Source organism: Mytilus trossulus, chromosome 10 (assembly GCF_036588685.1).
Source record: "Mytilus trossulus isolate FHL-02 chromosome 10, PNRI_Mtr1.1.1.hap1, whole genome shotgun sequence".
NCBI lineage: Eukaryota > Metazoa > Mollusca > Bivalvia > Mytilida > Mytilidae > Mytilus > Mytilus trossulus.
This window is the reverse complement of record NC_086382.1, coordinates 22,770,973-22,783,062: the sequence shown is the minus strand read 5'-3', so window position 1 is coordinate 22,783,062 and position 12,090 is coordinate 22,770,973. Positions and strand designations below refer to the sequence as shown.

Genomic DNA, 12,090 nt, shown 5'->3' with positions numbered 1-12,090 from the left:
GAACTTCAACTTTCACAAACACTGAACAAAGATGGCTAGTTAGAGCATGTAGAGTGTGCAAATGGTGTATACATCAAAGAAGATGTACACATGTTTGTTGTGTTAATAAAATCAATCTACAATAATTTATTTGTATTCATTGAATTGTAAAAAATTAAATAACAGTTTAAAAAGATTTCTTAAACGTAGACAAAAATTTAGAAATTATCTCCCCTTGTCTTCTGCAATAATTATTTGTAGAGGAAATGCTTTAACAAAGATTCACATTTCCAAAACTGGTGAGTCCACAGATGCATCAAGATTGAAATATTTTGTATAAACTGAAGACAGTAGTTAAACACAAATATCATCATTTTATAGCAAAACTTTAAAAGTGATCTGAATCAAATGTCATTTCATTGCTCTGTTAGGAAATGGAGACTTCAATATTACATTATATTGCAATAATATAAATTATGAGTTTATATGAAAAGTCACATGGTTAAATCTCTAGAATCCTTGTCTCCTTACACTTGGAAAATATAGGATCAATTCAGTTTTCCATGATTTAACTGGTGATCAATATATTCATTGCAGCTAAATATATAAGTATTGTGACAATACATTGTATAAAGACAAGATAATCATTTATATAGCTGTTGAAAACCATGTCCAGTCAGGTCAAATCACTGAATTAATACATTAACAACATTTTCAATATTTACATAAAAAAGTTAGTTCAAAAACATTTTAATATTTCTAATTCAGGCCAAATCTTACATCTTTATCTATATCTAAAGGAATCCAACAAATGAATTCAGGATTCTAATTTTCTTTTCAGGTATTTTTGGAACAGGATCAATTGCCCTTTTCAACCCTTGATTTACAGTTGAAGTTTCAGCAACTCTTTTGGTGATCAACACTTTCTTCCCAGAAGTTTTATTCCCGTTTTGGACCTTTGGCACATTTTCTTTATTCTTGACATTCCCATTTTTGTCAGTTCCTGGTGTTTTATTCCCATTTTGGTTGTTTGGCAAATTTTCTTTGTTTAATATGACATTCCCATTATTATCATTTCCTGGTGTTTTATTCCCATTTTGGTTGTTAGGCAAATTTTCTTTGTTTTTATTATTCCCATTCTCGTTATTTTGGGATGTCCCAGCCTGATTATCAACTCCTATTGCAACAGAATTGCCATAATCCTCATCCCCGCCGTGAAAAGTTTTACAAATATCAATCCATTCTTCCAGAGATTCAACTGCCCTTTTCTGATCATCCTCGCTTATAGATCTGTAGCCCTCCATTAAATCCTCAATAGCAACACCTATCACTTTACCTCTATTGTTCTTGTAAAATTCTTCAAAGTCATCTCCCCAAAAACAGTCAAAATGGAACCATTGGGTCCAAGGCCAAGTATCATGAACTACACCAATTCTAAGGTCACCTGTGAAAAGAAAAAATTGTTATATCAACTAATGAAACTGAAAGTTATTTTAGTTTCGATTTATTCAGATTGGTCCACTTCATCTTTCAAGTGAAAGTATGAAAAAAGTATACATGTGAAACTGAGAATTTTTTCCATGTTTATACATGTAGATCAAAATTGGTAACACATTGTAATTGAAAAGTGGAGGTTTTCAAGAGCCTATGTCGCTCACCTGTATTTACTGATGCTTTGGAAATCATGTAAAATAAGTTAAAAATCAAAGTTATTACCGTAGATAACTAAGGTAAAGAAAAAACTGCAAAATTCATACTTGCCAACTGTCACTTTTTGCAGGTGATTTCCCCTATGGAGGCTCTCAAATTGAAATTTTGAAAGAGCAATTTTGTCCACAATTTTAAACAAAACAATTAATTAACAATGGCATTAGGCTTGTAATAGTATGAAGAAGCAACAAAAAAAAACATTAAAATGTATTTGAAGGCCCTTTTGAAGTTTTTTTTGGACTATGACAGCCACTTTGCACGCAAATCCACCATGGACATTTTGAAAAGTTGGCAGGTATGAAAATTTCAAAAAAATTACTAACTAAGGGGCAGCAACCACACAACACTTTGGATTCATCTGAAAATTTCAGGGCAGATAAATCTAAATTTGACAATTTTGGTCATGCCTATACTTATATGTAGATCTTACTTTGCCTAACATTATTGCTGTTTACAGTTTATTTCTATCTATAATAATATTCAAGATAACCAAAAACTGAAATTTTTCCATAAAATTACCAATTCAGAAGCAGCAACCCAACAATTGCTTGTTAAATTCGTCTTAAAATTTCAGGGCGGACAGATCTTTATAACCTAATGAACTATTTATCCCTTTGACAGATTTGCTCTAGTTTCAGTGATATTAGCCAAACACTGCATTTTATCCCTTAGTCCTGTGTTCTATTTTTAGCCATGTCTCTTAGAGATGTTCCGAAAAAGTCCTTGAAAAAATTACGTCCCTTTAACAAAAGTCCGGGAAAAGGTAACTTCCCTTGTATTTTAGCAGTAAGCTTCCGGGCACGTAAATATGAAAACATAGAAAAATGTTAAAATCTTTTTATTATATGCTTGAGATGGACTTAAAATGTTACAAACATTACCAATTTGATCAATATAAACGATGTCTGCAATCTGACGGCCTGGAAGCACGTTTTCCAGAGAAATCGTTGGGGAATCCAGGTAGGTCAATTTCGTTATTTATAGATAGCAGAAAAATGGCGTAGAGTAAGTTGCCTTTTTCTTTCTTAGTGTGGATAGAAAAAGTCATTTAAATCACTCGAAACAAGGCGAGACATGCACAGAAGTAATAGATATGCATTATAAATATAGAAAATTGAATATTTTAATAATTTTTTTTTTTTTATCATACATGTAAATGATGCATACCCAAGTGCCTGTGAATTTTAGGTGCATCGTGTTCTGCTTATTTAATTTTACCTGCATCATGTTCTGCTTATTTAATTTTATGTGCATCATGATTTTAAAATGCTTATTTAGCAAATAAAATTCAAACACTTGGCAGGGATCGTTAAAATACTTTTTTAAAAGCCTTAAACCATTCTCAGATCCGGACATCCTGGCATTTACATTTGTCAGAGGGTGATGCAATCTGGAATCCTCTAGATTTTTCATCTATTTGAATTTCTAATTCAAATATTTTATTGGACAAAGCACATATCCTTGTGTATTGTATTTTCGACCTACTAACATATTTTTCCGAAATTCCCTGTTATATGTTTGAACATAGACATACCTAATATTTTGAGAGTCGCTAGTATACTTGTGCATAAAATAATTGTATCGGAAATATATTTCGATCTTTAATTTATTTTTTCATTTGACTTCATTAGATCGATGGCACCTTTGTTGACAAAAACAAGCGTCTTGTGTTTTCGACCTATCTAGAAAAGGGTCAAAAGTCGGAAAACGACACGTCGTACATATCTGGAATTGGTTTTAAATTTGATACCAAAGTTTATATCAAAGTGTTAGAGGCGATCAAACTTATGACTTAAAGAATTAAATGGTTAAATATACAACTGTAAGATATAAAATATTATTTTGATGTCTTTTTTGGACAAGTTGTACACATTTCAGAATGAGGCACTTTGGAAGACTTGTATGGTCTTGTATACATTCATGTTTTTGTTAAATACTTAGGTTAATCCATTGTGAAGTGAGGTTGGCGAGTATTGTCTGTAATTTCCACTGACACTGTTTTTTCTGTAAATAAAATTTAACTGATATTTTATTTTTTCAGTAAAAAGCTGTAAGGAGCATGCGTATTTCCGTATTCAAATTAACTTTAAGTATTACAACTAACCACCTGACAGTTATGTGACTTAATGACCTTGAAGTTAACTTTGCATGCAAAAAGACCTCTGCCATAAGTTTAGAAAAATTCGTATATTTTAGACCGATTCTTTTGGAAGGTAAAACTAGTATAAATGAAAAGGGTACAAAAATGTGATATCAAATAAAAAAACGTAAATACTTAATATAATAACTTTATTTGAAAAATGTTCATCCCACGTGGTATCATTTGCTATTGTTACTTAGTATAGCAGCGGAATATGACGTCATGCGGGCATACGCAGCATACAGGAAGTGAAAGTAGAATTAGGTCGAAAACGTCAGACGGTTGAAAACACAATACGAGACGATATGATACAATGCGTATTCCAAGATACAAACACATTAAACATGACAATTTATGCAAATACAACATAAAAAACATTTCAGTACTAATTTAAAGGGGATTACTGATTATTTATATTGCCGATTATTTTTTAACCAGAGGTTATAGTATGTTAAAAATCAAAATGGAGATATTATATAGTGTCTTTAATATTATTAAAATATTAGAGTTTTAAAATTTCTTCCTTTAGCATTTCGTGAGAAACAGAGTGATTGGTTTGGCCAAAAAGGAGTTAACTGGCATGTTTCAGTGTGTATTTTTAAAGATGAAAATCAGAATTTAATGGTAATTTCCTTATTCAAAATGCATATAGTCAGTTGAACTTCATAGACCTCACCTATGTTTTATTTCATTTTTTTTTCCTTTGTGGTGTGATTGCCAATTATAGATAATTCTCCATCCAAGACCAATTGTTGTTAATGTAAGCAATTATAGGCTACTATAGCCTTTAACAGAGTCTTAGCCACCTCAGCAAAGTAAGCTGAAAAGGGTCCCAATAAGGCCAATGTAAAACAATTCAGGAGATAAACAAACTGTGTGTTTAACAAAAAAATCAAGATTATTGAAGGGGCCAATTTCAACAAAATTTTGAGAAACCTATGAAAACATGCATGTAATAAACTACCACATTTAAGGTTGATGACCCCAGTACCTATTAAAAATGGTCACCACCAATAACTATTGCTTAAATTTGTCAAAAATATCAGATAAATGATATATTAAAGCACCTTTGTTTGTCTCACACAAAATATGTATGTGTGTTGCCTAGTAAAATTTTAAAATATTGCTATAAACTGGCAGTTTTTATTCAATACTATCGGTGAAAGATGACAAGCTCTTAGGAGCCTCTTTATAGAATTATCTTTTTAGTAAAATATTTTTTTAGATTCCTTTTATTTTACTTGCAGCAAAGAACATATACACATACAATGGATGCAGTTAAACAAGATTGGGTTGCAGTAGCTTCCGTGTTAGAGCACACTTTAAGAACAATAAAAATTCAGCTTCCCAGAATCAACACAGTATACTTGAGAAGTGATAATGCAGGATGCTACCATTGTGGCAGTCTTTGGTTGGCTATACCTAAGATCACTGAAACAACTGGTACGAGAAATAATGTCATTTTGCACTTAAATTCAGATAGACAAACTCCACAACACTATAATCATCTACTTTAAAAAGCTGGGTTTTAAAGTATATAATTTACTTTAAAATCCCAGGGTATAAATACCATTTATAATTTCATTGGTAATCTATTATACACTATAAGAATAACCATTGTCTATCTGTGCATGTATGAGAACCTTGCAAGGTACACACATACAAAATAAAGTTAACCTATTACTAATATGCTGCCAGATCACTTTATCCATAAGTCTTGCTTTTTGGGACAGAAATCGCAGGTAACACAAATTATTATGTCACACAATGCATTGCCTATATTTTTAGTGATACAGTCAGTACATTGATATTTGAAAATATAAGCCAGTTGGATCAAAGGGAAATATACAAATTGCCAGAAATAACCATAATATATATATAGCTAGTTCATTGATGACTTTAAAAGTGTTATTTGTTTACATACAAGTGTCTCAAAATTTGAACTATCATCTACTGCATACTATACTATAAACACATAATATGGAGATATTTATGCTTTGAAAATTTGTGTGGAAGTTCTCTGTTATGTTGAAAGCTTGTCAACACACTTCAACTCTGGTGTCATTTTAAAAGTTGAATCAATGTACATGTATATTTTTATTTTTTTAGGCATAACAATTGCACGGTATGACTATAGTGAGCCACAAAATGGTAAATCATATTGTGACGCAAAGATTGCCCATATGAGAGGGAAAATCAGAAGATCAGCTGCATCTGGTAGTGATGTTTTAACTGCCTCAGATATGAAAATGGCCATTGACAAACATGGTGGAGTAACATCCTGCCAAGCAGCATATGTAGCTGTAGATCCTAATTCTCTCGTTAAGAAGATCACCTGTCCTATTAAGGCAATTACAAAGATTTCAAATGTCAGATTCAACAACGATGACACAATAACAGCCTGGAAGGCATTTGAAATTGGAAATGGGAAGAAGATTTCTATAAATAGTACTTTAAATGATGTAGAATTGAATGTTGATGTCCATGCAAACTTTACAATTCCTACACAACCTGATGGTATTATAAAAAAACCAACTATGCCAAAACAGACAGATTCAGAGTCATTTAACATCAGTTGTCCAGAAATTGGCTGTATACTGTATTTTGAATCGTACAGTGACATGAACAACCATTGTCTGCTAGGCAACCATGAACACCAAGATCATAAAGGAAGCACCTTTAATGATATTAAATTGAGATGGAAGGAGTCGTGCTTTAACCTAACTGAAGACACAATCAAATTCAGATGTGAGACTGGGTTAAAGCAAGGCGCCAATGAACAAATAATGGGATGGGCCTTAAAGAAGGAAAGAAAGGTTGTAAGATTTTCAGACAATGTAAAATCTTACTTGAGCAACATTTTTGAAGAAGGTGAAAGAAGTGGAATTAAAGCTAATCCTTTAACTGTTGTCAGGGACATGAGAGTGGCAAGGGATGAAAATGGAAACAAAAGGTTCACCCCTAAAGAATATTTAGAACTTGGACAGATTGCATCCTTTTTCTCCAAATTGGCTGTTATGCAGAGATGTAAAACACCAATTGCAGATATTGACCAAGATCTTGATGCTGTTATTCTTGCTTTAAACAAGGCTGATGCTGTTGAACAATTATTGTGAAAAACTTTTTTAATCATGTAGTTTAGGCCCCTAATTTGCTTGTGCCATATTTTTGCTGTTAATCACTTTTGGTTAGATAACATGCTATGATAAATCAAAGTTTAATGTTTTTTTTCTGAAATACTGATCCATGGAGCAAAAGGCAGATTTTACAATAAGAAGGAATTATTGTTTTTTTGTATCCATCAAAAAAGCAATTGCTGAAACTGTGAAACAGACTGTGTAATGGAGTAATGCATTATGTTATTGAATAAAATGTGTCTTTCTGAGTAAATAAAAATAAAAATTACTCTGTGTTTGTGTTTTTTGTTAGAATTAGAGGGTTTTCAATTTCAAAATATTGGACATGGAATAGACATCATGACCTACTTTACTGACATCCAGCTTATTTGGAGTGGAATTTTGAAGTATTATTTATAAGTTGAGCCTAATAACATGGACTTATATTTTAATAAAAAGTCTTCTTTTGTGTTTTAATCATAACTTTAAGGCAGATTTTTTTTGGTAAAGGCTAAAAAAGGTAATTTAATAATATTGTTGCTAACGTCACATCTTTTCCGTCCATTGTGGTATGTCACGATCGCAATTTTCTTGTTGGTTCTCAGACAGGCCATTGTAGTTATTTTTATCCCGGGTTTTATAAATAATTGAAAATAGCAATCATATTAAATTTGGATGACGTAAGGGGGTCAAAGGACTGGAGGAATCAATATCATTGGCTGTTTTATTTTTTGCGAACGTTACTGCTCGAGGTTTCCGTCCTAATCAGTGTCACGTGAGCAACATATATTTAGATCTGTAACTCTCCTGTATAGGAGTTACGATATCGCCCTTTGCAGAAATAGATTCGGAGTCAGTTCCTTCACATGATGGGGAAGCAAAGAAGGTCAGTTGTATGTAATATTGTTACAAGAGGACCTTAAATGTATTCCGTCCATCAAAAAGACGTTCGCAACAAAGCGTAATGTCATGATAGTAGATGTTGCTAATGTTACTATTACGAATTGGTTTCTTGTGTATTCATTTGATATAAAGTACACCTACAAATGACATTCTGTATATTTAGAAATTCTAAACCAGACTGTACAATTTTATTACTCCAGGCATATATTAAACATCACTGTGTGCATACATTTTAACTTTTAAAGATGTTGTTGCTCATGTGACATGTCCAAATGTCGCTAATGTTACTCATTTTTGTCTCTGTCACGTTAGCAACATGAAAGTAGGAGACAGAACACAATACTGTAAAATCTGCCAAAACTATTTACCTTCTTTTTTTATATTTAAAAAAACTCTAACCTAATTCACAGAAGAAATTCATGAATAAAAGACAAGCCAAATACAATGAATATGGGCACTCTGCCTTAAAAATAGTAACTTATTTATTTTAAAAAATACACCTGCTTTTAAGTAAAACAAGTCTATAATGAAACATTTTTTTTATCTACAATAGTGTATTTGTTTGATTTTCCATCCCACATCAAGTTTAAGTTTTTGGTCAAGGTGGTTTTTGATGAAGTTAGAGCAACATCAATTTGAAACTTAGTACACATCTTCCTCATGATGTGATTTTTGTGTCGCCTTCCTCTCAAGTACAGTTAATTAATGCTTGTGGTATACAATGCTTTTTTATACTTTCAACATAAATTATATTATGAACACTAGAACAGGCGAGACATTTCAGTGTGTCCACTCTTGTTCAGAATTCGTTTTTTTTTGGGGGGGGGGGGGGGGGGTGTATACATTTGATAAGTCTCGTATACATGCACAACATCTTCCTAATGGATGGACCAATATTGATAAAACTTGATATGATTGTAGTACACAACCTGAGGATGTTCATGAAGGAAAATATTTCCCGTCGAAATTATTTCAAGGGAGATAATTGAATTGACTTTGTTAACTATAGCAATAAATGGCAACAAGTCTTGTAAGCACACCTTCTTCTAAATGGATTAATCAATGTTGATGAATCTTTACACAGATGTTGGATACATCTTTAGACATGAGGAAGGAGGATATTTCTTATCAGATGTTTTTTTCAAGGGAGATAATTGAAATTATTAAGTTTAAATATCACAATATGTGGCATTAGGTCTTGTAAGCACAACTCCTCCTAAATGACTGTAGCAATATTAATGAAACTTTACACAGTTGAAGTTCATGACCATAGAATGTGCATAAAGGAAGATATTCGTGATCTGAAATATTTAAAGGGAGATAATTAACTTACTTGATATAGATGTAGTTACTTTATTTTGTTTCCATATACTTCCTTAAAATATGCAAGGGGAGATAACTCTAATCATTTTTTATTTTAACTGTACTTTCAGTTTAATATAGCAATATGTAAATGTATGTGTATTCCTTTTATTATTAATAGAAGTTACACATTCATCTGTGTCAAACCACAATCCAAATCCAAGTATAGTGTGTAATTTTTTCTTATTATCTGTGTTATTTAAAGCAAGTAAGTTTTAAATTTGAATTAAAAAACCTAAAATGTATGCCAATAGGCATATATCAAGTGACTAGAATAAAAAAAGCTGGTTTCAGGAAGGGAAAATGGTCGTCTTACTCACGATGTAAATTGCATTCTGTTTTAATAAAACAAAGGTAAATTATTAGGGTTAAATAAGCAGTATATAAATTGTGTTTATATATGTAACTAATCCAAATGAGTCGTACATAGGCCCTGTGTGGAAAATCTATTTGTAGTTATTTTATCACAAATAAATGTTTTGAAACTGGATGACTGCTATTATGTTTTACTTTTTAATTAAAATTCACAGTCATCAATACCTGTTTTGCTGAATATAAGGTGTTCCAAATAAAGGTTATATTGGAAATAATCTGCTGTGTGTTGTGTAGATATAACAGTAGAAACAAGGTTTCTCAAAGGTGACAGAAAAAAATACTTTTAGAATATATTGTTTGATGGCTGGGACAAACTCCCACAGACATATAAATCAACCATATAGGTACCGCTAGGTGACAAGGCATTAAATTTAACCATGTTGATCTATATTAACATAAGTCTGTACATCAAAAAGTTGGTAACTGTTATCTTCTTAGTTTTCCTCAACCAATTGTTATGAAACTTATACACATTGCTTTATAATATTACCATAAATCACAGATTATGTTTGACTTTTGGTTGTGCCAGCTTAATTGGTCATCAGTTATGCCAGTTTATAACGTTATATGGGGGGATTCTCCATTTATGTTCTTTTGTGTGCAGTCTTTTGTGTAAGGTCATGTTGGCAGAGGTGCAAAACAAGTTATAAGAAAGTCGTTAGATTGCAAATATCAAAAACCTGCACAAAATCAAGATATTTCTGCTGGAAGAGTGTCATATTAAAAAAACAAAATAATTTGACCTTTAAGTCAAAGGTGAAGGTGATATATAGCTGCAAGCCATGTTCACAAAAATAATTTATTATAACACACATGATATTGAGAATAGTTGAAAAGTTGTAAACAAATCTGTCAAAAAGGCTTTCAAAACTCTAAAAAGTAAAAAAAAAATGACCTTCAGGTTAAAGGTCAAGGTCATAATATTAAGAAAAGTAAGAACATTAGGGTCCTGATATTATGCAACCATGTATGCATTTATCTACCATAAATTGAAACAATTTTAGGGGAAAAAAACTGCTTTCAGTGTGATTTTTATGTTTTTTGGACATTTTTTATTTTAACCTTTGACCTTTGACCTTTTAAAATCCCCAAAAAAAATTAATGAAAAATTTCTGTGATAAGGTTGATTATTCGTGATATATAGGTGTTTCAGATGTACAGGTCTGGCTTTTTTTCAAATTTTAATCTAAAAAATGAAAAATTAAGGTATTGTTACCTTTTATCAAAATTCCTTTAAAGTGTTACCTCAAACGACCTAGTTATATATGATTATGTTTACACAAATCCAAATTTGATGTTCAAATTTAATTAAGGGAAGTATACCGTCTGTAAAAAAATATATATCTAATAATTGCATCTTCTGCAAGATTTATAATTCTTTTCTTTAAATTGGAGCATTTTCAGAAGAAATTTTGAGCAATTTGTTACTGTTGTTAGGCAAATATCAATAAGCGAATTCCCTAGCAACTGTTGCTTTCCAGCTTTTTTGTTTGATTTTTTTTTCTTTTTGGTTATCTAAGGAACATTCTCTGAAAAATTTATAAAATTCCCACTACCTTGGTATATCACCTTTTGTCTGGTTTTTACATGGACTGCTACTTAAATAACTATATTCAACTGGTAACAATATTTATCAATTAAATTAATTTGCAATAAGTCTATGGAAAATCTAGAGGATTCTTATCCGCATCACCTCTCAACATTGTTTACATAACAAAAATGCTAATCATTGATTGGTCAGTTACATGTTGTGATGTCACTGGAGATCTGAGAATTTATATCAATATAAACAGATATTATATAAACAAGAAGACAGTGACTCAGTCAGAAAAGGTTCTGCACATCAGTCTTTATTTTTCGTGCAACGATCATGAAAGAAATTATTTTACGGTCACCGTGAAATTATGTCTTATTTCACGTTTTTTTCCGTGCAAGCACCCCCCTTTTTTAACCACCCTCTGAGAACTGCAACCACGGGGGGGGGGGGGGGGGGGGGGGGGGGGGTCTCTTCCTATATAAAGGTATATACATATGTGCCGCTGGAATGGATCCTTTTTTTGATCCGTCAAATATATCAATGGGGTGCAATTTTACCGAGGAAATATATCAATAGGTAGTAATTGACCGATTGTGATATATCAATGGGTCATAAATATATGAATGGGTTATGATTTCGCTGTGAAATATATGTATAGATAGGGATTTCACAATTATTCAATATATGAATGGGGGGTGTTTTTTTTAAATCCCCCCCCCCCCCGTGACTGCAACAATCTTTCGAAGTTAGAAAGTACCTTCAGCTATTTTATCACAACCCAATAACCATTTACACTGCGATCTACTTGATCGGGCATACTCTATCTTCAACAAATGTGGTTTTCTATTTAAATGCATCATATGCATCTTCCAGAACCATAATGCAGCCATGGTGTCAAAATATTATCCGCAGCAGATGTGAAATAGATGGTTGGCGGGAAATATGGTTACCTCCCCTGAAAAAAAACA

At 32.0% G+C, this 12,090-nt stretch overlaps 2 protein-coding genes across 2 annotated transcripts; one reads left to right on the top strand and one right to left on the bottom strand.

The window, feature by feature from the left end:
* Positions 1–713: 713 nt before the first annotated feature.
* On the bottom strand, positions 714–12,090 carry LOC134687065 (uncharacterized protein DDB_G0288805-like). The gene is made up of 2 exons (XM_063547029.1): positions 11,880–12,090; positions 714–1,423 (listed from the first exon to the last, which is right to left on the bottom strand). Exons 1-2 carry the CDS (start codon positions 12,010–12,012, stop codon positions 774–776), a joined length of 783 nt encoding a protein of 260 aa, XP_063403099.1. The 5' UTR covers positions 12,013–12,090; the 3' UTR covers positions 714–773.
* LOC134687064 (uncharacterized) lies at positions 4,355–7,080 on the top strand. Its single transcript, XM_063547028.1, has 3 exons — positions 4,355–4,453; positions 5,077–5,272; positions 5,939–7,080. The coding sequence occupies exons 1-3, from the start codon at positions 4,451–4,453 to the stop codon at positions 6,943–6,945; spliced, it is 1,206 nt and encodes a 401-aa protein (XP_063403098.1). The 5' UTR covers positions 4,355–4,450; the 3' UTR covers positions 6,946–7,080.